Raw genomic sequence first — 27,960 nt, forward strand, 5'->3', positions numbered from 1 at the left:
CTTCTAAACGTCTTTAGGAAAGGTAAAGATGCAGTATTACTGGTGCAGCAGATGTCAGTGGAATGCTGGGCTCAGTAGTTCTACAGATGCCTCCGGCTCAATCTTATGTAACCATAAGCCTACTAAGAAAGAGACAACACATAGAGCAATGGCGCAAGTGTTTTGCAAAAAACACAAGGTTTATTGTACTTACAAACAGACTTTTAAATTCTGCATATAAAGATATAGCACTCCAAGTCAGTCCAAACTGTCTCTGGAAGTATCATCAGCACAAGAACTGTTGGGGCCTTATCCTCTTTAGGACACAGCCTGTTTTGGCCTTGTGGACACAGATGATTTTTTTCAAATTTGACGTGTCACTTTATGTGGTAATAACTCCGGAAAGCTTTTACCTATCCAAGCGATTCTGAGATTGTTTTCTCGTGACATATTGTACTTTATGTTAATGAAAAAATTTGGTCGATAAATTCAATATTTATTTGTGAAAAATGTAAAATTTTAGAAATTTTTTTCAGAAATTAGCATTTTTCTAAATGTAAATGTGTCTGCTTGTAAAACAGATAGTAATACCACACAAAATAGTTACTAGTTAACATCCCCCATATGTGTACTTTGTTTGCATAATTTTTTTTCACATACCTTTTATTTTTCTAGGACGTTACAAGCAGGGGCGTAACTAGGAAAGACTGGGCCCCATAGCAAACTTTTGACTGGGGCCCCGCCTCCCCTGGGTGTCACACAACCCCCCTTTGTAGATGGTGCCTTTTTTACAGCCCCTCCCTGTAGATAACGCCATACAGCCCCCCCTGTAGATAACACCATACAGCCCCCCCTGTAGATAACACCATACAGAGTCCCCCCTGTAGATAACGCCATACAGCCCCCCCTGTAGATAACACCATACAGAGTCCCCCCTGTAGATAACGCCATACAGCCCCCCTGTAGATAACGCCATACAGCCCCCCCTGTAGATAACGCCATACAGCCCCCCCTGTAGATAACGCCATACAGCCCCCCCTGTAGATAACGCCATACAGCCCCCCCTGTAGATAACGCCATACAGCCCCCCCTGTAGATAACGCCATACAGCCCCCCCTGTAGATAACGCCATACAGCCCCCCCCTGTAGAGAACGCCATGCAGAGTACCCCCCCCTGTAGGGAACGCCGTGCAGAGTCCCCCCCCCCCCTGTAGGGAACGCCGTGCAGAGTCCCCCCCCCTGTAGGGAACGCCGTGCAGAGTCCCCCCCCCTGTAGGGAACGCCGTGCAGAGTCCCCCCCCTGTAGGGAACGCCGTGCAGAGTCCCCCCCCTGTAGGGAACGCCGTGCAGAGTCCCCCCCCTGTAGGGAACGCCGTGCAGAGTCCCCCCCCTGTAGGGAACGCCGTGCAGAGTCCCCCCCCTGTAGGGAACGCCGTGCAGAGTCCCCCCCCTGTAGGGAACGCCGTGCAGAGTCCCCCCCCTGTAGGGAACGCCGTGCAGAGTCCCCCCCCTGTAGGGAACGCCGTGCAGAGTCCCCCCCCTGTAGGGAACGCCGTGCAGAGTCCCCCCCCTGTAGGGAACGCCGTGCAGAGTCCCCCCCTGTAGGGAACGCCGTGCAGAGTCCCCCCCCTGTAGGGAACGCCGTGCAGAGTCCCCCCCCTGTAGGGAACGCCGTGCAGAGTCCCCCCCCTGTAGGGAACGCCGTGCAGAGTCCCCCCCCTGTAGGGAACGCCGTGCAGAGTCCCCCCCCTGTAGGGAACGCCGTGCAGAGTCCCCCCCCTGTAGGGAACGCCGTGCAGAGTCCCCCCCCTGTAGGGAACGCCGTGCAGAGTCCCCCCCCTGTAGGGAACGCCGTGCAGAGTCCCCCCCCTGTAGGGAACGCCGTGCAGAGTCCCCCCCCTGTAGGGAACGCCGTGCAGAGTCCCCCCCCTGTAGGGAACGCCGTGCAGAGTCCCCCCCCTGTAGGGAACGCCGTGCAGAGTCCCCCCCCTGTAGGGAACGCCGTGCAGAGTCCCCCCCCTGTAGGGAACGCCGTGCAGAGTCCCCCCCCTGTAGGGAACGCCGTGCAGAGTCCCCCCCCCTGTAGGGAACGCCGTGCAGAGTCCCCCCCCTGTAGGGAACGCCGTGCAGAGTCCCCCCCCTGTAGGGAACGCCGTGCAGAGTCCCCCCCCTGTAGGGAACGCCGTGCAGAGTCCCCCCCCTGTAGGGAACGCCGTGCAGAGTCCCCCCCCTGTAGGGAACGCCGTGCAGAGTCCCCCCCCCTGTAGGGAACGCCGTGCAGAGTCCCCCCCCTGTAGGGAACGCCGTGCAGAGTCCCCCCCCTGTAGGGAACGCCGTGCAGAGTCCCCCCCCTGTAGGGAACGCCGTGCAGAGTCCCCCCCCTGTAGGGAACGCCGTGCAGAGTCCCCCCCCTGTAGGGAACGCCGTGCAGAGTCCCCCCCCTGTAGGGAACGCCGTGCAGAGTCCCCCCCCTGTAGGGAACGCCGTGCAGAGTCCCCCCCCTGTAGGGAACGCCGTGCAGAGTCCCCCCCCTGTAGGGAACGCCGTGCAGAGTCCCCCCCCTGTAGGGAACGCCGTGCAGAGTCCCCCCCCTGTAGGGAACGCCGTGCAGAGTCCCCCCCCTGTAGGGAACGCCGTGCAGAGTCCCCCCCCTGTAGGGAACGCCGTGCAGAGTCCCCCCCCTGTAGGGAACGCCGTGCAGAGTCCCCCCCCTGTAGGGAACGCCGTGCAGAGTCCCCCCCCTGTAGGGAACGCCGTGCAGAGTCCCCCCCCTGTAGGGAACGCCGTGCAGAGTCCCCCCCCTGTAGGGAACGCCGTGCAGAGTCCCCCCCCTGTAGGGAACGCCGTGCAGAGTCCCCCCCCTGTAGGGAACGCCGTGCAGAGTCCCCCCCCTGTAGGGAACGCCGTGCAGAGTCCCCCCCCTGTAGGGAACGCCGTGCAGAGTCCCCCCCCTGTAGGGAACGCCGTGCAGAGTCCCCCCCCTGTAGGGAACGCCGTGCAGAGTCCCCCCCCTGTAGGGAACGCCGTGCAGAGTCCCCCCCCTGTAGGGAACGCCGTGCAGAGTCCCCCCCCTGTAGGGAACGCCGTGCAGAGTCCCCCCCCCTGTAGGGAAGGCCGTGCAGAGTCCCCCCCCTGTAGGGAAGGCCGTGCAGAGTCCCCCCCCCTGTAGGGAAGGCCGTGCAGAGTCCCCCCCCCTGTAGGGAAGGCCGTGCAGAGTCCCCCCCCCTGTAGGGAAGGCCGTGCAGAGTCCCCCCCCCTGTAGGGAAGGCCGTGCAGAGTCCCCCCCCCTGTAGGGAAGGCCGTGCAGAGTCCCCCCCCCTGTAGGGAAGGCCGTGCAGAGTCCCCCCCCCTGTAGGGAAGGCCGTGCAGAGTCCCCCCCCCTGTAGGGAAGGCCGTGCAGAGTCCCCCCCCCTGTAGGGAAGGCCGTGCAGAGTCCCCCCCCCTGTAGGGAAGGCCGTGCAGAGTCCCCCCCCCTGTAGGGAAGGCCGTGCAGAGTCCCCCCCCTGTAGGGAAGGCCGTGCAGAGTCCCCCCCCCTGTAGGGAACGCCGTGCAGAGTCCCCCCCCCCTGTAGGGAAGGCCGTGCAGAGTCCCCCCCCCCCTGTAGGGAACGCCGTGCAGAGTCCCCCCCCCCCTGTAGGGAACGCCGTGCAGAGTCCCCCCCCCCTGTAGGGAACGCCGTGCAGAGTCCCCCCCCCCTGTAGGGAACGCCGTGCAGAGTCCCCCCCCCTGTAGGGAACGCCGTGCAGAGTCCCCCCCCCCTGTAGGGAACGCCGTGCAGAGTCCCCCCCCCCTGTAGGGAACGCCGTGCAGAGTCCCCCCCCCCCTGTAGGGAACGCCGTGCAGAGTCTCCCCCCCCTGTAGGGAACGCCGTGCAGAGTCTCCCCCCCCACCCCTGTAGGGAACGCCGTGCAGAGTCTCCCCCCCCTGTAGGGAACGCCGTGCAGAGTCTCCCCCCCCACCCCTGTAGGGAACGCCGTGCAGAGTCTCCCCCCCCACCCCTGTAGGGAACGCCGTGCAGAGTCGTCGTCCCCCCTGTAGGGAACGCCGTGCAGAGTCGTCGTCCCCCCTGTAGGGAACGCCGTGCAGCCCCGTCGTCCCCCCTGTAGGGAACGCCGTGCAGCCCCAACCCCCCAAAAAAATCCAACCTACAGTGTGTCCTACAAAAGACATGTATCCCCTAGCCACAGGATAGGGGATACATGTGTGATCGCTGGCAGCAATAGGGAGAACGGGGGACCGAAAGTTCCCCCAAGTTCTCCATGACTAACCGCTGAATTCCGGCGTCTGCGCAGCTCAATAAAAATGAAAGGAGCGCTGGTCACGCATGTGCAAAAGCGCGACCGCCGCTCCATTCATTTCTACGGAGCTGCCGACACAGACTACGGAAGTCCGAGGTTTGTGATGGAGAACTTAAGGGGACTTTCGGTCCACCGTTCTCCCTATCAATGCCAGCGATCACACGTATCCCCTATCCTGTGGATAGGGGGATACATGTCTTTTGTTTAATGGCAGAGCGGGGAGATACCTCCATTCTCTGCCTTAGTGTTAAGTGGCGACCCGCTGTAGCAGCCATAGCGGCTGCTAGCGGAGCCTCTGGCCATGGTGGGGACCCGTGCCGGCGGGCAACACTGGCGCCCTCATGCTGCGGGCCCCGTAGCAGCCACTACGGCGGTAGTTGCGCCACTGGTTACAAGGCTTAGAACTTTAGCAGCAATTTCTCATATTTTCAAGAAAATTTCAATAGGCCATTTTTTCAGGGACCAGTTCAGTTCTGAACTGGCTTTGAGGGCCTTCTATATGAGAAAGTCCCCATAAATCACCCCATTTTGAAAACTGCACCCCTCAAGGTATTCAAAACCACATTCATAAAGTATTTTAACCCTTTAGGCATTTCACAGGAATTAAGGCAATTCATTTGTAATAAAAAAAATTCTATAACACAGGTTTTACCAGAGAAACGCAACTCCATATTTATTGCCCAGATTCTGCAGATTTTAGAAATATCCCACATGTGGCCGTAGTGTCCTAATGGACTGAAATACAGGCCTCAGAAGCAAAGGAGCACCTAGTGGATTTTGGAGCCTCCTTTTTTTAGGAATATATTTTAGGCACCATGTCAGGTTTGAAGAGGTCTTGTGGTACCTAAACAGTCGAAACCCCCCAAAAGTGACCCCATTTTGGAAACTACACCCCTCAAGGCATTTTTCTAGGGGTATAGTTAGCATTTTGACCCCACAGTTTTTTTTTGCAGAATTTAGTGGAATTAGTCTGTGAAGATGAAAATCACCTATTTTTCTGTGGAAACATAGATTTTTTTTCATTTTTACAAGGAATAAAGGAGAAAAAGCACCCCAACATTTGTAAAGCAATTTCTCCCGATTACGGTAATACCCCATATGTGGTCATAAACTGATGTTTGGACCCACAGCAGGGTTCAGGAGGGAAGGAGCGGCTTTTGGATTTTGGAGCGCAGATTTTGCTGGATTGGTTTTCAGTGCCATGTCGGGTTTGCAACGCCCCGGAGGGACCAAAACAGTGGAAACCCCCAAAAAGTGACCCTATTTTGGAAACTACACCCCTCAAGGAATTTTTTTAAGGGTATAGTGAGCATTTTGACCCCACAGGGTCTTTTTTAGAGCTAAGGTGACCAAAAAACAGCGATTTTTGGCGCTTTAAATTCTTTATTTCTTACAGCGTTAACCGTGCGCAATAAATTACGTTTTACTTTATTCTGCCTGTCGGTACGATTACGCCGATACCATATGTGTATAGTTTTTTTTTCCGTTTTGCAGCGTTTGCACAATAAAATTAAGTTTCTATAAAATAATTTATTTTCTGAGACACGCTATTCTGAGCCGTAACTTTTTTATTTTTTCGTCAAAAAAGCTGTGGGAGGTCTCGTTCTTTGCGGGACGGGTTGTCGTTTTTATTGGTACTATTTTGGGGTAAATGCGACTTTCTGTTCACTTTTTATTTTATATCTTGGGAGGGGTGGTGACAAAAAAATAGCGATGCCGTTTATTTTGTTTGCGCCGTTCACCGTGCGGAAAAATTAACATTATAGTTTCATCGTTTGGGTCGTTACGAACACAAATATGTGTACTTTTTTTTTTAACGTTTTCATTTTTTCCCTATAATAAATGACATATTATATATATTATATTTTTACACTTTTATAAGACATTTTTATTAACTTTTTTTTACTTTTTACACTTTATTTTTTTGACCTGCAGCTTTAAACGCTGCTAGAATACATTACACTACCTAGGTACTATTAGGTAGTGTAATGTATTCCAACTGTCAGTGTGACGTCACAGTCACTCTGACAGTTAGTCTACGAGGACCAGCAGAGGCTGATCCTCATAGGCTTCCATACATGGCAGACCCGGAGGCCGTTGCCTGGCCTCCGGATGCCATCACAAGCATCAGCAGCCCCCGCAATTGCATGGGGGCTGCTGATGTGCTACAAACCTCCTACATGTGGAGATCCGAGCCTCGCATGTAACCAGTTAATTGCCGAAATCAGCGGTGATGAGCCGCTGATTGGCAACACTGGAGTGTCAGCTGTCTGGGACAGCTGATCTCCAAGTTCCCGATGCACACCTTGTCGCCGACAGTGTGCATCGGGAAAGACACAGTGACTTCCTGTCACTCTGACAGGGAGCCTTTCCGGACTAGCCGAAGGTTGGTCCTGATGGGCTTCCGTCCATGGCAGACATGGAAGCCATTGTTTGGCTTCCGTTTGCCATTCTAACTATTGGCAAACCCAGTGATTTCGGACCGGGGTCTGCCGATATGCTAGAAACCCCTAATATTTGCCGATTGCAACCGATCGCCGAATTTAAGGGGTTAATTCGCCGAAATCAGCGGCAAAGAACGGCTGGCCAGCAAGAGTGGAGTGTCAGCTGTCGGCGACAACTGACCTCCCGGTTCCCAGTGCACACTGTCGCCGACAGTGTGCACCGGAAAAAACTCAGTAACTGTACGTCCTCGTGCGGGAAGTAACCTCCCGCAACGACGTACAGTTACTTACTCGTGCGGATAGGGGTTAATGGAATGGGTTTTTATGGTCAAGCAGCTATGCACAAGCCTAAGATCACCATACACAATGTCAAGCATTGGCTGTGGGTGTAAGGCTGGGTTCACACGAAAATGTTACGTCCTTAATGGACGGACGTATTTCGGCCGGAAGTCCCGGACCGAACACACTGCAGGGAGCCGGGCTCCTAGCATCATACTTATGTACGACGCTAGGAGTCCCTGCCTCTCTGTGGAACTACTGTCCCGTACTGAAAACATGATTACAGTACGGGACAGTTGTCCTGCAGCGAGGCAGGGACTCCTAGCGTCGTACAGAACTATGATTCTAGGAGCCCGGCTCCCTGCAGTGTGTTCGGTCCGGGACTTGCGGTCGACATACGTTCCGTCCTTTACGGACGTAACATGCTAGTGTGAACCCAGCCTTAAGCAATCGGCCACTGGGCTCTGGAGCAGTGGAAACGTGTTCTCTGGAGTGAGTCCATACACATGCTGTGGAGAGAATCTCTGGATTTTCAAATAAAAAGTCCCCTGCAAAATCTGCATGTAACACGTGTTGATTTTTTTGTGAATTTCAAGTCAATCTGCAGCAAATGAAATACGCTGAGTGTGCAGTTGAAGTTGGGTGCCTGTTCTTCTCACAATCCCAGTTAAGCTGGGTTCACACGACCTATTTTCAGGCGTAATGGAGGCGTTTTACGCCTCGAATTACGCCTGAAAACACGGCTCCAATACGTCGGAAAACATCTGCCAATTCATTTCAATGGGTTTGCCGATGTACTTTGCCGACGACCTGTAATTTTACGCGTCGCTGTTAAAAGACGGCGTGTAAAATAACAGCCGCGTCAAAGAAGTGCAGGACACTTCTTGGGACGTAATTTGAGCCGTTTTTCATTGACTTAAATGAAGAACAGCTCCAAATTACGTCCGTAATGGACGCCTCAAAAAAGGAGAGTACATGCAATTACGTCTGAAATGCAGGAGCTGTTTTCTCCTGATGCCTCGGGCCCTGCTGAAGCCGCTATGGCTGCTCTAGTGGGCAGGGGGACCTGAAAGGATGGGGTCCTGGGCAATTACCTAGTTTGTACCCTCTAACACCAGCCCTGATTACAAGTACAGGTTATAAATGTTATGTGTGGCGGCACAGGCCACCTCATGCCGTGGGCCCTGTAGCAGCTGCTATAGTGGGCAGGGGGCCCTGGGCAATTGCCCAGTTTACACACACACACCCCCCCACACCCCAGTGCTGATTACAAGTGCAGGTTAGCACAGTTCAATGTCAGTAAAATGGCTGTAAATAAAGATAGTGAGCAGACGAGGTACACAATGTTGTAGGTTACACGGCATCAGGTGTAACGGTATATAGCATTATATGACGTCAGGGACGGACAGCAGTATACACCGGAGTATAAATGTAACATTCGGGCCAATCAGGGAAAGGCGGCATCAATAAACCACGCCCACACCACTGGAGTCTAGCAGCACGTTGTATGTTACCCGTGTGAAGTGGAATCTTGGGCGCATGCGTACTGGTTCTTGCTGTTTTGACCAACTACGGCATCCGTAGTTCGTCATTTTGTGTTGCCTGGTGAAGATAGACGTGTATTTAGTAGTAGCCAGTGCGGAAATTAGACGACATGACAGCCGAGCTTCAGAACAGAATGATGAGCGTTCAGGGCCCTGGGCCGGGCGGTGGCAGTGCCTTGTCTTTGGACGGACTAGACTGGGGTGAGCGATCTGTCATTGTCATCCCGTACAGTGTGTTCTATAGGTGACAGTAGTTCGGTAGAGGTGTCTCTTCATGTGGTGTGAGGTGACACGTTCGTTATCGTGACTGCTCACTTGTATGTATATGTTCTGTACGGTGAATGTATTTCCACAACTTTATTATCTATTAATGACGTCACTACACGTCATGTACAGAAGCTGAATGTAGAGGACGCTTCTCCTTCCCTCATTCCTGTTAGCAGGACGTATTTTGTAAAAATTACTATTCTTTGTGTGACACAGCAATAGAAGTCAGTAGAACTTTATTTTTTTATTTGAAATTGACTGTTCGGCTACATTCAGACACGCGTTGGCCACCCTGGACATGAAAAAGTGACTTGTTTTTCACATCCGAGGTGAAACCAGCGCGGGACGCATTGTCGTGGATCCCACATAGACTAGAGTCTATGGAGCAATGCATGACACGCAGTAAAATAGGACGTGTCCTATTTTTTTCACGGACCCATTGAAATACATGAGTCTGTGTTAATGGGCGTCACACGTACGAGATACACGCTTGTCTGAATGAGCCCTTACACAGTAGAAATTGTAATCCTAAAATTTTTTGACCAATGTAATAGTAAAAAGGGGCCACGTACGTATCCTAGATGCATTGGGGGTGAATGTATGTCTATCGGTTCACATTTGCGTTACGGAACCTCTGTCGCAGATTCTGCTTAAAGTGCGGGTGTCATTCTTCCCATAAAAACGTCAGACACCGGGTTGGAAATGATAAATCGAGGGCGGTCAGGCCGTTGAGCTGCCACTCCATCAATTTAGTCTTGTTTTTATGACGGAGCAGAACAACAGAATTGACGACACAAGTGTGAACGTGGCCTAGAAACAGCATTGGGTCAATCCTCTGTGTTGAAATTCAGGCTGGGATTCCGCAGGGCTTTCCTTTTCCGTTTCAGTCATTTGTATTAGTGTAGCAAAACATTGACAAACTTCTGACGTATCATAGTGACATGTCAGAAGTTTGGATTGGTGGGGGTCCGAGCACTGAGACCCCCACCAATCACTAGAACAAAGCAGCTGAAGTGCTCGTGTGACCGCTGAGCCGCTTCGTGTCTGTTCGGATTTTTCAGGAAAGCCGATGTATCGGAGTACGGGCTCATAGACTTTCTATTGAGTCCGTACACCGATACATTTATTTCCGGAAAAAGCTACCTGGGCTTCCATAACACCTCAGCAGTGCCGCAGAAGAAAAAAATGCTGGAAATAGATGACTCTGTGTGTAATGAATCTATATAATATAGGAGTTTCACTTTTTAATTGAATTACTGAAGTAATTTAGCTTTTTCATGATCTTCTAATTCATTGAGAAGGACTAGTGTGTGTGTGTGTGTGTGTGTGTGTATGTATGTATGTGTATATATATATATATATATATAAGATTCCGCACAAGCGGAATGTAATATTTTTTTAACATAAGTTGTATCGACACGTTAATAGAAGTCTGAACTATTACAATATATCATTATTTAGTCTGCACGGTGAACACCATAAAAAATGAAACCACCAGAATCGCTGTTTTTTTCGTGGTCACTTGATCTCCCAGAAGTGGAATAAAAAGTGATCAAAAAGTCTCATATAGCCCATACATAAAAACATTTAAAAAAACGGTACAGATTTTGGTATCGCCGTAATAGTATTGACCGGTAGGATAAAGTTAACACACCGTTTTTATTGCACGGTGAACGCCGTAAAAACAAAGTCTACCAAAAGATTGAGGAATTGCTGTTTTTTTCCTGTTCAACCCCACAAATATTTTTATTTTTTTTACAGTTTCCACTACAGTATGTCGTACAACAAACGGGGCTGTGAAAATCGACAACTCGTCCTGCCAAAAATAATCACTCATAAGGCATATATTGATGGAGAAACAAGAAAGTTATGGGTTTTGGAAAGTGGGGAGGGAAAACCAAAAGTGAAAACTGGCTGCGGCGTGAAAGGGTTAAAGCTGCCCATTTTACAGCCACGTATGTAATGAAAATAAACCAGGTGTTAAACGATCTTTATTCTCAGTGGCTCACTGACTAAATATAACCACAGTGTGCTATACCCAGGGAATGATAGAGGCGCATGGAACCAGCAGTGAAGTTAATAAGTGTTGGATCACGGTGCACGTCTGGTATAGATTTTACCTCTTTTCTCATGTCAGTGGAGAAGCAGAGATAATAAATCCATTCTTAAAGACGTTTGCTTGAACTTTTATTCTAAGCTATGCGAAATGCCATAAAGGTGTTTTCTGGTACTGTAAAAATCTTTCCTAGTTCAAAGAATGCTATAAAATACTAGACTATTGAGAACTCGCTCTATTCCACACATCCCGTTTTGGAGAGAAGTGTGGGTCCCATCTATGCGACATTTGTCACTTCCTGTGAATATGCCATAAACGTCTAAGACGGCAATATTATTAGGCCCTTAGGATGCAACAATTGTCTTAGTTTTTCTATCACTGCATTCTAAAGAGCCATAACTTTAAAGGGTTATTCCCAAGTACAGCCTTTTTTTTTTTTTTTCATGAATATGAAACATACTGGCAGGGCCGGCTCATGGTTTATGTGGGCCCTTGGGCGACACAGACTTAGTAGGCCCCTTTGCAGGGAACTAACGGCGCCAGTAAAATGGCAGAAAACATCACTTTGGGCCCTCATATAGATGTTACTGACAGATGGGATAGACCCTTGGTAGCTGGCAGGCTCATATAGATGTTAGGCCCTGTTTATGCTCCCATATAGTAGTTAGGCCCCCAGTTTGTACCTCCATGAATTTAGTGACCTCCCAGGTAGTGCCACACAGCCCCCACCTCCCAGGAGGTAGCGCCTTTGGGGTTCCCTCTAGGAGTGGAATCCCCAGCCAGAGCGTTGCCAATGCTCTGGCAGGTGATTCCGCTTCAGGAGAAACCCCTGATGTCACTGTCCATATATGGACAATGTTGTCAGAGGCAACACCAGAGCCATAGTCCCAGGTAGAGCACTACTAGCACTCTGCCTGGGACACTGCTCTGCTCCTGACAACTGTCCATATATGAGGGATTGTTTTTTGCGATACGAGCTATAGTTTTTATAGGTACCATTTTTGGATACATGCGACTTTTTTATCACTTTTTATTTCCATTTTTGGAAGACAGTGAACAAAAAAACAGCAATTATGTCAGTATTTTTTTAGTTGTTTTTTTTACGGCGTTCACTGCGCGGGATAAATAACATAATATTTGTATAGCTCAGGTCGTTACGGTCGCAGCGATACCAAATATGTATGGCTTTATTATATATTTTTCAATAATAAATGACTTGATAAGCGAAAAAGGGCGATTTAATTTTATTTTATTACTTGAAACTTTTATTGTATTTTTTTACAACTTTTATTTTTACATTTTTCTTTAGTCCCACTAGGGGACTTGACGCTCCAACTGTTTGATGTTCTAATACATTGCACTACCTATGTAGTGCAATGTATTAGCACTTTCAGTTATTCACTGACAGCAATCCGATCGGGGCCTAATCTGCTTCCGTAATGGCAGACAGGAGGCCATTGTTAGGCCTCCTGTTGCCATAGTAGCAGTCGGTGGCCCTGCTATCCGATGGCATGACTGTCAATTTGCTACAAACCACTAAGATGCAGCTATCTATGGTTCCTGCCATTACAGCGGGGTGTCCACTGTAACATACAGCGAACACCCACTGCTGATGACGCCGGCTCCGCTTCTGAGCCGTCGCTATCTTGCCGCTGGTACCGGAAGCCTTTCAGGCCCCGCCTCCGAGCGGGACATAGGGTACTTCCATTGCTGGCAGACCGGGAGGCCAGTATTAGGCCTCCGGTTACCATTGCATGGCATTATATGTCACAACTTAAAGCGGATCAGTCACTAGTTTAGTAATGTCCTAACTAATAATTCCAGTGACAATTATTTCCCAAAATGTTTATTATTTTAAAAGTTATGAGCTTTTTTTCTAAATATGCAAATGAGTCTATACTAGACAAGTGGGTGGTAATGCTGCTCTTTCTCTGTGGGCGGTGTTTGTGTTGTCTGTATGATGCTGTCCAATCAGCGGCATATAGCTTCTGTTCCCTGCACATCGTGATCTCCACTTCAATCGTGAGTCACGCTGTATTTAGGCTATTGGCCACAGCTTCTTCAAAACATCGCCTCCATGCTCATCCAGGGACCGTCTTCCAGAAATTTCAGAGTGATTTTAAAACTTTGCATTACTTTCGCTTTCTTTTGATTTTCAGATATTGGAGGGTATGCTCTAGGTGTATCACATGATCACTCTTAGCCAGTAAGCAGCTTTGAAAAGGTATTTTTTTTAAATTAATTTTTTACACAGTTCCTCAGAAACAAAAAGGACTGCATCACATGATCCCATTCAGAGCTGCTGACTGGCCTGGAGGGATCATTTGATCATGTGACTCCACAGAACCAGGCTGTGGTTTCCTTTCAGCCCCCTGTTTGTCACGTGTGAGAGGGACGGCTGTTTAATAGGTGCAATATAGTACCCACTAATTATCTTTATTAGGCAATTTTACTAATGTCCTTGTGTTAGGTCAGAGTGACAGGTTCTCTTTATCCCCTTGCTGACATTTGACATAACCGTACAGCATGGTTGGCAAGGATTTCCCTCATTGGGAAGGGGTCAAAGTGTCAAAAGACCGTGACAGAGTAAAGATGGCTGCTGTTAGTTTACTTGCCATCATATTCGTCATCATCGTCGTGTGTGTTGCTCCTTCTCCCCCCCCCCCCCCATCAGTGATCGCTACGCTTGGCTGGTCAGTTTAGACCAGCCAATCACAGCATTTTCCCGAGAAACCCAATCACTTTGCTACAGGAAGATGGTAGAGGTCTAGGACTACCTCCCCTGATTGTAACGATTGGTCGTTCTGTATAGACCAATCACAGCCATGGGGGCTGTTTTAATATAATGGTACCCGCTCTGCACAGTCCATTCCGGTTAGGAATGCTGTGCATAATGGGTGCATACCCAAGCCGTGCTGTACTGACCTGTGGATTGTCTGGTATACGGTGTGTGAGTGACCGTCGTCTTCAACTGTGCTGCTACTGATACATATATATAGATATATATATATTTGACAGCATCTCTTATCAGTCCCTGAGCTTCCGGGTTGGTCTCACCTATCCGTGTACGTTCTGCGGCTGCTGCCCACAGATTAGTGACTGCCATGACTGATCGGCAGCTGTGCTTAATTTTTGCCACAGAACTTTTTTTTTATGTCGTTTTTCTTTTGCGCCAGCTCCTTGTGTGCGTCCTGTGGCCACTGTGTACTTACTGATTAGTGAAATCAGTGGTAACTTTTTGATGCAGGTTTTTTTGCCTTTTTTTTAATCATATTTATACCCGGACCGTTCCCCTTAAAGCGGCCGCTGATCACTGTCATCTCTGATCAGCATCTTCTCATTTTTTAGTGCAGGATTTATTCTTTGAACGAATGGCGCTTAGACAACTATCCAAGAATAACGACATAGTCATTAGATCAGCTGATAATGGGGGTGGAATAGTCACACAAAATAGATCCGATTATGTCAATGAAGCTTTGAGACTTCTCTCCGACAAAGATTTTTATACTAAATTACCAACTGACCCATCTGCAGACTTTCTAGACACATAAATCACTAATCAACTCGGCCTTCTCAGAAGGTCTATTGAACAAAAATGAGAAAAAAAGTTCTGGATATAGAAGATACACCTTTACCAATTTTTTTCATAAATTACCCAAGGTCCACAAGTCTCTAACAACCCCCCCCCCCCCTGGCTGCCCAATTGTGTCAGGAATTCGCTCCTTTACAAGTCGCCTTTCCCACTATGTGGATCTTCACCTGCAGAACCAGGTAGTTAACCTTCCATCATATTTTAAGGGATTTTACCCAACTGATTAAAGAATTTAAAAGACCTTGGTACTAACAAAAAAGCATGAAATTTCTCTCTCCTGACTTCTGGCGGTTCAGCTCTATATACAAACATACCTCATAGAGGTGGGGTGGGTGCGGCTAACCATTACCTAGGCAGTATCCCCAACATGCCCCCCAAACATAGTCTTCATCACAAAATGTATTGAATTCATTTTGACCCATAAAATTTTTAGCTACAATTCATCAGTTTGCCAACAGATCAGGGGATGTGCTATGGGGTCCCGGTTTGCACCAGCATATGCAAACTTGTACATGGGACGTTTTGAGGGCCATATATCGTAATGTACAAAAGATATATACTTCAGTACTCTTAAGTGAAAATTGAATTCCATGACCTTGAGATAACCAAAAGTGACAATGGAGAATTTAACACTAGTACTACTTTTAAAAAAAAGTGGACGTTAATAGCTGTGTGGGTTTTCACAGTGCCCAGTATCAACCCTGGTTGAATAATGTCCCTTTTGGACAATTCAAACAAATAAGGAAGAATTGTTCAGATGAGAAGACATTTAGTAGGCAGTGTAATGTTCTTCACAAACGTTTTAAGGAAAAAAAAAATGTCCACACCGTTTTACTAAGAGGGCAAGGAGCCAGGTCTCTATTTTAACACCGTCGGATCGCTTAAAACACAAAAATAAAAGAAGGGTTCAGGTGACGTGAACAAAACTAAACCCCATTTTATTACTACTCCAGACATAAGGATATAACTAACGTCCTGGCTACATCGTTTGTAAAGGCCCATTTCTCAAGGACATCCTCCCAAAAACCACAGATGACGTATACAAGAGCCGTGACACTACGTAATGCCCTGGCCCCGCGTAGGCTTCGTGCCGATAGATCTGCAGCAAGAAGCATGTTCCCCACCCTATTGGGCTCATATAGGTGTGGAAAACAACGATGTCTCTGTGGCAAGAACATCTCACACAGAACACATACTTTTTTTTTGTCCAAAACAACTGGGGAGGTATTTAATATTAATACATTGCTTAATTGTAGCAGTGATTTATAGAATTCAGTGCCCTTGTGAACGCCAATACGTAGGCTGCGCTATACAGGCCCTATGGACACGTACCAATACGCATAGGTATAACGTTAGTTCTGGTTACTTGAAACATGGAGTCTCTTGCCGTTTTGCCATGCACCGTAATTGTGAAAGAGATGGGCTGACAATTACTCCCATAGAACAAATCGCCAGTACTGGGCCTAATAGATTCCAAAAGTTGAGACAAAGAGAGAACTATTGGATTTATAAATGATCCACCTTACAACCGAATGGTCTGAATGATATGATAGAGACTACCCTATGAAATCCACTATTACATCAGCCCTCATTTTAAGTATCTTCCTCTTTATGTTCATTATTCATTTTTTTTTCTCTGTTTTGTTTTTTTTTCACACAAAGAAGAAAAGATTATAAATATTGAAATTAATCTAAGATTGTCATTAGTAGCATTATTATATTTGTGGTTGTATTCTATTGAAGAAAGTATACCCCATGCTTCTTGTTTACTACTATAGGGTCATGTGACACATCAAACTTATCGAGAATTTCACAAGAAAAACAATGGTGTGCTTGGTTTTAACGTTACTTTATTCTTTATCAAAATGTCAGACTTCAAAATGGCCGCCATGGTCAACACCCAGCTTGAAAAGTTTCCCCCCTCCCATATACTAATGTGCCACAAACAGGAAGTTAATATCACCATCCATTCCCATTTTATTTAGGTGTATCCATATAAATGGCCCACCCTGTAGATCATACATCCGGAACCCCAGAAGTTTGTTAGCTGCCTGGCTTCTGAAAGCCAGTGACGTCCGGGACGTGAAGCGGAATCCGCAGCCACAGCGGGCGACGCTACGTCCAATGAGTCCGCTCCGGGAGAAGTCCCATATATGGACAGTGACGTCTGTGACTTCTGAAGCAGAATCCCTAGTCACGGATGTCTCTGACACGGCTGTGGCTGGTGATTCCGCTCCAGGCAAAGTCACTGTCCATATATGAACAGTGAAGTCAGGGACTTCCTGGTGCGGAATCACGGGCCGCTGTGGTCGGGGATTCCGCTTCAGAAGCATATATGGACAGTAAAGTCAAGGACTTCTCCTGGAGCAGTCCCTTACAGTGGTGCTATCTACAGGGAGGGGGGGGTGCTATGTACAAGGGGGCTGTGTGGTACCTACAGAGAGCAGTGTGTGGCAAAAAAAAATTGACACATTAAATTCATCCGTTTCTAAAACAAACAGGAAAAAAAACTTGCAAAATGGGTGAAAATCGGCCGTTAAAAACGGAAACCCGGAACGGGAACAGATTAAAAAATGATGCAAAGCGGCTGAGAAAAACTGAACAAAACGGCTGTTTTTATCGGCCGACACTTGGACACTGTCGTGTGTATAGTGCCTAACTTTGTTCTTCTTTAGGCTACATTCACACGACAGTGAAAAAAAATGGCCATTAAAAACCGATCAACTGTCAGTTGTGTTTTTCTATGGCTATTTTGCATCAGTGTGTGTCCAAATTTTCATCCATTTCCAGTCCGTTTTAAATGACTATTAGCCATCCATTTTTCATGGCTGTTAAATAAACAAACAAAAAAAACGTCCGTGTGAATACAGCCACAGAACTACAGCGTTAAAAAAAAAAATGTCCATCACACGGCGGGTTTTCCCGGTCGTGTGAATGTAGCCTTGACTATTTGGTAGAACGACTTGTGTGCTTAGGGTTGTTGTCTTGCTGCGTGAGCCATTCTGTATTGGGATTCAGCTCACGGACAGATGTCCTGACATTTTCCTTTAGAATTTGCTGGTATAATTCAGAATTCATTGTTCCGTCAGTTATAGCAAGCCGTCCTGGCCCAGATGCAGCAAAATGGACCCAAACCATGATAATACCACCACCGTATTTCACAGATGGTATGAGATTATTATGTTGGAAGTATTTTTACTTTCTCCGAACATAACACTTGTCATTTAAACCAAAAAGCTCTATTTTGGTCTCATCCATCCACAAAACATTGTTCGAACAGCCTTCTGGCTTGTCCTAGAGATCATTAGCAAACTGCAGACGGGCAGCAATGTTTTTGGAAAGCAGCGGCGTTCTCCTTGCAATCCTTCCATGCACACCATTATTGTTCAGTGTCCTCCTGATGGACTCATGAACATTCACTAATATGAGAAAGGTCTTTAGTTGCTTAGAGGTTTACCTTGTGTTCCTTTGTGGCTCCGCGGACTATTATACACCTTGCTCTCGTTGTGATCTTTGTTGGTCGACCCCTCCTGGGGAGGGTAATAATGGTCTTGAATTTCCTCCATTTGTACACTATGTCTGACTGGATTGGTGGAATCCAAATTCTTGAACCTTTTCCAGCCTGATGAGCATCAACCACTCTTCCTCAGAAATCGCCTTTGTTCGTGCCATGATACACTTCCACAAACGTGTGTTGTGAAGATCAGACTTTGATAGATCTCTGTTCTTTAGATAAAACCAGTCGCCGACTCACACCTTATTGTCATCCCATCAATTGAAAACGCCTCTCTAATTTCACCTTCAAGTTATCAGCTAATTCTAACACGTACTCTTGCCACTCACAGATATGCAACATTGGATCGTTTTTCTCAAAAATCTAATTAGTCCACGTCTAATATATATGTATGTAGTTTTAGGTCAAATTTATGCAGAAATAAAGAAAATTCTCAAGGGTTCACAAACTTTCAAGCACCACAGTATAAGCCTCCCAACGTCCTAAAGAAATAAAAGGACGTTCAAAAAAATGATGCCAACGTAAGAGATATATTAAATTTTAATTAGTAACGCCACACAAAATAGTTACTATCTGTCTTACAAGCAGATAAATACAAGTTTAGAAAAATGCACGTTTTCCTCCGTTTTCTTTTTACATTTTGGTGTTTGTTAGTGGTAAAATTTGGTCAATGCACTTGTTTTCTTACAAAATACAATGTGACACGAGAAAACAATCTCCGGATCTCTTGGATAAGTAAAAGCCTTCCAAAGTTATTACCACATAAAGTGAGACACGTCAGATTTGAATAATGAGGCCTTGTCAGGAAGGTCAAAAGTGGCTGGTGGCAAGGGCATCCTTTTTGGTTGCAAAGTGCACCTCTAATATCTATGTTTTATTTTTATGTTTTCCTAACAGATTCTTCATTGTTTGATGAACTGCGAAACTTAGTAGATGTTGATGATTTTTTTGAAGATGAGGAATGCAACTCTTATGTAAGTAAATAATGTGGCTTTTTTTTTTTTTTTTTTTTTTTTTAAATTCTCAGGTTACAATATCTTTTCTTGGGACACCCTAACTTGAAATCCCATTCAATTTACATTTTTTTTCCATAGTTATAGTCTCAAGTTACAATGGTTGTCCCGGAACAAATTGGTATTGTAACTTCGGGGATCACGTCCGTACGTGTTTTCTCTAGTATATGACTGCACACACACACACATACAGTAGGTAGGGTGTGGGAATAATTTTATGTTTTTCTTTCTTGTATTTGCAGCAAACCAACTTTGATAATCTTGATTTCACTATGGATCTGATGTCATGGAGTTCTTATCTGTCGGACATTCCTGATCAGCACTTAACTGGTATGTAGTTTAAGACAAATTTTCTTGGGTTCTGGGATTTATCCATCTCTATACTAAGTAGTCTGTGTCGGTGGAGTCCTTTCTCTTCCCACAGAGTAGTTCAAACTTCACATATAAAACTGGAGTCGTGTTTCTTAATCCTTCTGCTGCTCGGGTTTTTGTGGACAATTTCACAATTTTGACAAAGCAAAATATGGATCAGTCCGGAAAGGGTTAATTACTTTTCATTTATGACCACATGTGAGGTATAGCCGCACTCGGGAGAAATTGCTTTACATATGTTGGGGTGCTTTTTCTCCTTTATCCTTTGTGAAATTGAAAAAATTCAACATTTTAGTGGAAATAATTTTGATATAAATTTTCACTGCCTAATTCTAATAAATTCTGCAAAAGACCTGTGGGGTCTAAATGCTCACTATACCCCTAGATAGATTTCTTAAGTGGTGTAGTTTCCCAAATGGGGTTACTTTTGGGGGGCTTCCACTGTTTTGGTCCCTCGGGGGCTTTGCAAATTCGACATGACACCCAAAAACTATTCCAGCTAAATTTGAGCTCCAGAAGCCAAATAGCGCTCCTTCCCTTCTAAGCCCCGGTGTGGGTCCAAATCAGCACTTTATTACCACATATGGCCTATTTACGTAATCTGAGAAATAGTTTTACAAATGTTGGGGTGCTTTTCCTCCTTTATTCCTTGTAAAAATTAAAAATGTCTATGTTTTTTTCAGCAAAAAAGTAGACTTTTACCTTTACAGACTAATTCCAATGAATTCAGCAAAACAACTGTGTAGTCAAAATGCTAACTTTACCCCTAAACAAATTCCTTGAGGGGTTTAGTTTCCAAAATGGGGTCACTATTGGTGGGGGGTTTCTATGTTTTTTTTCAGAAAAAAAAGTTGATTCTCAACTTCACATACTAATTCAAATAAAACTGTGGGTTCAAAATGCTAACTATACCCCTAGATAAATTCCTTGAGGGGTGTAGTTTCCAAAATGGGGGGGGGTCTTTACTGTTTTGGCACCACAAGACCTATTCAAACCTGACATGGTGCCTAAAATATATTCTAAAAAAATCCTCTAGGTGCTGCTTTGCTTCCGAGGCCGGTGTTTCAGTCCATTAGCACTTTAGGGCCACGTGGGATATTTCTAAAAACTGCAGAATCTGGGCAATAAGTATTGCGTTGCCTTTCTTGGGTAAAACCTTCTGTGGTACAGAACATTTTTTATTACAAATGAATTTTGGCAAAAAAAAATGAAATTTGTAAATTTCACCTCCACATTGCTTTAATTCCTGTGAAATGTCTAAATGGTTAAAACACTTTCTGAATGCTGTTTTGAATACTTTGAGGGGTGCAGTTTTCAAAATTGGGTGATTTATGGGGACTTTCTAATATACAAGGCCCTCAAAGCCACTTCTGAACTGGTCCCTGAAAAAATGGCCTATTGAAAATATGAGAAATTGCTGCTAAAGTTCTAAGCCTTGTAACGTCCTAGAAAAATAAAAGGACGTGAAAAGAAACTATGCAAACATAAAGTAGACATATGGGGGATGTTAACTAGTAACTATTTTTAGTGTGGTATTACTATCTGTTTTACAAGCAAATACATTTAAATTTTGAGAAATGCAAATTTTTGCTAAAATTTGAAGTTTTTCACAAATAAATATTACATTTATCGACAATTTTTCCAGTAATATAAAGTACAATATGTCACGAGAAAACAATCTCAGAATGGCTTGGATAGGTGAAAGCATTCCGGAGTTATTACCACATAAAGTGACACATGTCAGATTTGAAAAAAATCATCTGTGTCCAGAAGGCCAAAACAGGCTGTGTCCTAAAGGGGTTAAAGTACCATATAATGTACTGGGAAACTGAAAACATTTCTTTGTGGGGAGAAGTTGGAAAAACTGCAATAGTTTTTTGGGTTTCGTTTTTACGGCATTGACCGTGCAGTAAAAACGACGACTTAACTTCTGAGTCTCAATATGATTATGGCGATACCAAATTTATATAGGTTTTTTACAAAGAATAAAAACAATTTTGTTAAAAAATAATTGTTTTGTGTCGCCACATTCTGAGAGTCGTCACTTTTTATTTATTTATTTTTTTTTTACGTCGATTTGAGCGTTGTGGGGGCTTAATTTTTGTGCGACGAGCTGTAGTTTTTATTCGTACCGGTTTTTGGCGCGAAGGTGACCAAAAAACTGCAGATTTCAGCCTTTGCATTGCATGTTTTATATTTCTTTAGAGGAAAATGGGAAAAGGTTTTTTGATTTTGTTGTTTTTAACTTTTTAATATATTGTGGTTTTTTTTTCCACTACTTATGACTTCATTTTAACTGTTTTACATTTTTTAATAGTCCCCTTAGGGGATTTGAACCAGCGATTGTAATTTTTACAGGCTCCTTTTTTTATAGAGACTGTCACCACATTATAAGTGCCCTATCTCCTACATAAGGAGATCGGCGCTATAATGTAGGTGACAGTGATGCTTTTTATTTAGAAAAACTATCTATTTTTACCACTTTTATGAGCGATTTTTTTTTTTTTTTTTTAGCTTTATTCTAATTAGTTTCTTAATGCCTAAGTGGGAGTGTTTTTACTTTAGACCAAGTGGGCGTTGTACAGAGGAGCGTATGATGCTGACCAATCAGCGTCATACACTTCTCTCCATTCATTTACATCACTAGCGATATAGCTATATCACTATGTGCAGCCACATATAAAAACAGTAACATTACTGCAGTGTCCTGACAATTAATATACATTACCTCCAGCCAGGACGGGATGTGTATTGAGGATCCTGACACTTCTGCATCTTTTCTGTGAGATTACAGCAAGGCAAACGTAATCTCGCGAGATTACGATGTAACCGGTCATTTAAAACGAGATTACGTTTGCCTTGCTGTAATCTCACAGAAAAGATGCAGAAGTGTCAGGATTCTGAATGGACATCACGTCCTGGCTGGAGGTAATGTATATTCATTGTCCGGACACTGCAGTAATGTTATAGTGTGTTTATGTGGCTGCACAAAACGATACAGCTATATCGTTAGTGCTGTGTAAATGAACGGAGAGAAGTGTATGACGCTGATTGGTCAGCGTCATACACTCCTCTGTACAACGCTCACTTGGTCTAAAGTAAAAACATGCCCACTTGGGCATTAAGAAACTAATTAGCATAAAGCTAAAAATCAACTATTAATTTGGTAAAAATAGATTGGTTTTTTTTTAAATAAAAAGCACTGCTGTCACCTACGTTATAGCGCCCATCTCCTTATGTAGGAGAGAGGGCACTAATAATGGGGTGACAGAGCCTCCTTGTGCACTGCCAGAGGCAGTGCACAAACAGCAGTTTATGACCAAATATGGGGTAATGTTGTACTCGGAAGAGTTGTTTGCTTAAACTACATCTTATTAGAAGATAATGTCAATTCTAATTCGGCAAAAAACCTTAAGGTAAAAATGCTCCCTAGACGAATTCCTTGTGGGGTGTAGTTTCCAAAATAGAGCAACTTTTGGGGAGTTTCCACTCTACTGGTACCTTAACCCCTTAACGCTCCAGGACATACTATTATGTCATGGTAAGTGCATCGTTCGCGCTCCATGACATAATAGTATGTCATGGAGTAAACACGGCGCCGTTCCGCGGGGCGCGTGCATGAGCTGTGATAGCTGCTGTTTCCGACAGCAGACTATCACTGCTCAATGTGCCGGGACCGATCGCGGTGGTCCCCGCAGATTTAACCCCTCAGAAGCCGCGTTCAATAGCGATCGCGGCTTCTTAGGGGTTAATCCGCCATCGTCGGCCTGCTACACGATAGCGGCCGGCGATGGTGACTATGGCAACCGGACACCAAAAAATGGCGTCCGGCTATGCCATAGACGGAAGCCTAGTGGGTCCTGACAGAGTCAGGACCCACTATGCTTGCTGTCAGTGAGTAGCTGACAGTTCTAATACACTGCACTACGCATGTAGTGCAGTGTATTAGAATAGCGATCAGGACCTCCTGCCCTCAAGTCCCCTAATGGGACAAAGTAAAAAAGTTAAAAAAAAGTTAAAAAAAGTTGTGTAAAAATAAGAAAATAAAAGTTTTAAAAGTAAAAATCCCCCTTTTTCCCTTGTCAGTCTTTATTATTAAAATAAATAAATAAACAAATAAACTATACATAATTGGTATCGCCGCGTCCGTAACGGCCTGAACTACAAAATTATTTCGTTATTTATCCCGCGCGGTGAACGCCGTAAAAAAAATAAATAATAAACCGCACCACAATCACAATTGTTTGGTCACTTCACCTCCCAAAAAATGGAATAAAAAGAGATCAAAAAGTCGCATGTACCGAAAAATCGTACTGATCGAAACTACAGTTCGTTACGCAAAAAATAAGTCCTCGCACGGCTTTTTTGAAGGAAAAATAAAAACGTTCTGGCTCTTAGAATAAGGTAACACAAAAAGTGAATGATTGTTTACAAAACGTATTTTATTGTGCAAACGCCATAAGACATAAAAAAACTATAAACATCTGGTATCGCCGTAATCGTATCGCCCCGCAGAATGAAGTGAATGTGTCATTTATAGCGCACGGTGAACGCTGTGAAAAAAATAGAACAAAAAAACAATAGTAGAATTGCGGTTTTTTAGTCACCGCGCCACATAAAAATAGAATAAAGACTGATCAAAAAGTCGCATGCACCCCAAGAAAACTACAATGGATTCCTCAAGGTCTCTAGTTTCCAAATTGGGGTCACTTTTGGGGGTTTTCCACTGTTTTGGCACCACAAGACCTCTTCAAACCGGACATGGTGCCTAATAAAAAAGAGGGCTCAAAATCCACTAGGTGTTCTTTTGCTTCGGAGGCCGGTGCTTCAGTCCATTACCGGCCCGAGGGCCACGTGTGGGATATTTCTCTAAACTGCAGAATCTGGGCAATACGTATTAAGTTGCGTTTCTCTGATAAATCCTTTTGTGTTATAAAAAAAATGGTATAAAGAGGATTTTCTGACAAAAAAAAAAAAGTAAATGTCACCTCTACTTTGCTCTAAATTTCTGTGAAACACCTAAAGGGTTCATAAACTTTCTAGATGCTGTTGTGAATACTTTGAGGGGTTTAGTTTCTAAAATAGGGTGTTTGATAGGGGTTTCTAATATATGGGCCCCTCAAAGCAACTTCAGAACTGAACTGGAACCTAAAAAAATAAATAAATGAGGCAATACTTCGCTTCTCACATTATACTGATAATGAGTCGTGCCCACCCCGAGATGACCCCATTTTGACCGTTTGTATAAACGGAGACCCCTATTAGACCGTTTCAGTGCCCGGTTTTCCCAAGCATACACCCCCGAGAAGTGTATTTCTATTGATGAGTCCCTGGTACATTTTAAAGCGAGGGTTCAATTCCGCCAGTACCTGCCGGGTAAGAGGGCAAGGTATGGCGTGAAGATGTATAAGCTGCGAGAGTGCATCAGGGTATACCTACAGGTTTAGGATATATGAAGGAAAGGCCACCCCCAAACCAGACTGCATCCTGGACTACAATAGGTACATGGGAGGTGTGGACTTCTCAGATCAAGTCCTGAAGCCCTACAGCGCCATGCGGTGTGGTATAAGAAGCTGGCCGGGCACATCATACAGATGGCTTTGTACAATGCGTACGTGCTACGTCGATGTGCAGGCCAGAGGGGAACTTTCCTGGAATTTCAAGATCTAATCTTTAGGGACCAGGAAGGGGGGGCACCCAGTACTTCTGGAAGCGAGGCCACACGCATCGTACCAGGGCAACACTTTCCAAGAGAAGTTCCCCAAACCGGTGGAAAGGGAAAGAGTCAAAAGAGGTGCAGAGTCTGCTATAAGAGGGGGATAAGGAAGAACACAATATACCAATGTGACACGTGTCCCGAAAAACCAGGGCTCTGTATAAAAGATTGTTTTAAAATGTATCATACATCCCTTGATTTTTAATTTACCCTGATGCACTCCGCACAGCTTACCCCCCTCATCTTTCCCTTCTGAGCCCTGCTGTGTGCCCAGGCAGCTGATAACAGCCACATGTAGGGTATTGCCGTACCCAGGAGAACACACACTACAATTTAAGGGGTGTATATCTCCGGGGGCGCATGCTGGGCACACTATATCGGACACTGACATGCCATATATATATATATATATAAAATTGCAAATCTCACTCTGCACCATCTGCTGCGCATTATCTTTTACACAGTACCTGTGGGGTCAAAATGCTCACTACACCTCTAGATGAATGTCTTAAGAGGTGTAGTTTTTAAAATGGGGTCACTTCTCGGGGGTTTCAACTCTACTGGTACCTCAGGGGCTTCTGCATACATGACTTAGCACCAGAAAAGCTCCAGTAGGCCAAATGGTGGTCCTTTCCTCCTGAGCCCTCCCATGGGCCCAAACGGCAGTTTATCACCACAAATGGGGTATTGCCGCACTAAGGACAAATTGGGCAACAAAATGGGGTATGTTGTTCCCTGTGAAAATAAGAAATTTTGATCAAAAATTACATCTTATTGGAAAAAATATCTTTTTTTTCATTTCACAGCCCAATTCAAATAGGTGCTGTGAAAAAACTGTGCGGTCAAAATGATAACAAAAACCATAAATGAATTCCTTGAGGGGTGTAATTTCCAAAATGGGGTCACTTCTGGTGGGTTTCCATTGTTTTGATACCTCAACACCTCTTCAAACCTGGCATGCTGCCTAAAATATATTCTAATAAAAAAGAGGCCTTAAAATGCACTAGGTGCTTCTTTGCTTCTAGGGCTTGTGTTTTAGTCCACGAGCGCAGTAGGGCCACATGTGGGACATTTATAAAAACTGCAGAATTTGGACAATACATATTTAGTAGTATTTCTCTGGTAAATCCTTCTGTGTTACAGAAAAAAAATTTATAAATTTGAAATTCAGCAGAAAAAATGAAATTTGCAAATTTCATTTCCACTTTGCTTTAATTCCTGTGAAATGCCTGAAGGGTTAAAAAAACGTTCTATATGCTGTTTTGAATACTTTGAGGGGTCTAGTTTTTAAAATGGGGTGCTTTATGGGGGTTTCTAATACATAGGCCCCTCAAATCCACTTCAGAACTGAACCGGTACCTTCAAAAAAAGGCTTTTGAAATTTTCTTAAGAATATGAGAAATTGCTGTTTATGTTCTAAGCCTTGCAACGTCCAAGAAAAATAAAATAATGTTCAAAAAACGATGCCAATCTTAAGTAGACATATGGGAAATGTGAACTAGTAACTATTTTGGGTGGTATAACCGTCTGTTTTTCAAGCAGATGCATTTAAATTCTGAAAAATGCTATTTTTTGTAAATTTTCTCTAAATTTTGCAATTTTTCACAAATAAAGACTGAATATATCGACCAAATTTTACCACGAACATGAAGCCCAAAGTGTCACGAGAAAACAATCTCAGAATCGCTTGGATAGGTTTAAGCATTCCGACGTTATTACCACATAAAGTGAAATATGTCAGATTTGAAAAATGGGCTCTGAGCCTTAAGGCCCAAACTAGGCTGCGTCCTTAAGGGGTTAAGGGCTATGCAAATGCGACATGGTGCCGAGAAACTAATCCAAAAGCCAAATGGCGCTCCTTCTATTCTGAGCCTTGCCCTGTGACCAAACAGCAGTTTATTACCACAAATGGGGTATTTCCCTACTCTGGAAAAGTTGCTTTACAAATGTTGAGGGGCTTTTTGTCCTTTATTTGCTGAGGAAAATTAAACATTTTCATGTAAATCTGCGTCTTATTGGGAAAAAATTTCATTTATAGGCTATGTTCACACTGAGTATTTTGGGGGAGGAATATCAGCCTCAAAATTCCGTTTGGAACTTTGAGGCAGCTATTCCTCTCCCTGCACGCCGATTTTCGCGGCGATTATCGCGCCGTTTTTCGCCCGCGGCCATTGAGCGCCGCGGGCATAAAACAGCGAGAAGTACGCTTTCTCCTGCCTCCCATTGAAGTCAATGGGAGGTCAGAGGCGGAAGCGCCCGAAGATAGGGCATGTCGCTTCTTTTTCCCGCGAGGCAGTTTTACTGCTCGCGGGAAAAAGACGCCGACTCCTCCCATTGAAATCAATGGGAGGCGTTCTTGGGCCGTTTCTGCCGAGTTTTGCGACGCGGTTTCCGCGTCAAAAAACTCGGCAAAATACCCTGTGTGAACATAGCCTAAATGCCCAATTCTAATAAAACCTACGAAACACCTGTGGTGTCAAAATGTTTACTACACCACTAGAAGAATTCCTTGTGGGGTGTAGTTTCCAGAATGGCGTCTTTTTTTGGGGGTGGTGTTTCCTATGTTTTGGCACCACAAGACTTCTTCAACCTGACATGGTGCCTAAAATATAATCTAATCAATAAGCCCCAAAATCCACTAGGTGCTCCTTTGCTTCTGAGGCCTGTGTTTTAGTGCACTAGCACACTAGTGTCAAATGTGTGATATTTCTAATCTGGGCAATAAATATTGATTTTGTGTTTCTCTGGTAAAACCTTCTGTGATACAGAAACAGATGGCTTAAAATAGAATTTCTGTAAATAAAATGAAATGTTAAATACTTTTGTGTCAAAAAAGACAAAAGTATAATAGGTATGATACCTTTATTGGATAACCATAAAAGTTC

General features: G+C 44.9%; 1 protein-coding gene across 1 annotated transcript in view; it reads left to right on the top strand.

The window, feature by feature from the left end:
- The first annotated feature begins 8,517 nt into the window (after positions 1-8,517).
- The window catches only part of ATF6 (activating transcription factor 6), a 100,549-nt gene continuing 81,106 nt past the window's right edge, over positions 8,518-27,960 (top strand). The window contains exons 1-3 of the mRNA XM_075832264.1: positions 8,518-8,746; positions 18,872-18,948; positions 19,230-19,317. Of these exons, the coding sequence (XP_075688379.1) occupies positions 8,656-8,746; positions 18,872-18,948; positions 19,230-19,317 (256 nt within the window). The 5' untranslated portion in view covers positions 8,518-8,655. The remainder of the gene's footprint in view (positions 8,747-18,871; positions 18,949-19,229; positions 19,318-27,960) is intronic.

Source organism: Rhinoderma darwinii, chromosome 7 (genome assembly GCF_050947455.1).
Source record: "Rhinoderma darwinii isolate aRhiDar2 chromosome 7, aRhiDar2.hap1, whole genome shotgun sequence".
NCBI classification, from domain to species: domain Eukaryota; kingdom Metazoa; phylum Chordata; class Amphibia; order Anura; family Rhinodermatidae; genus Rhinoderma; species Rhinoderma darwinii.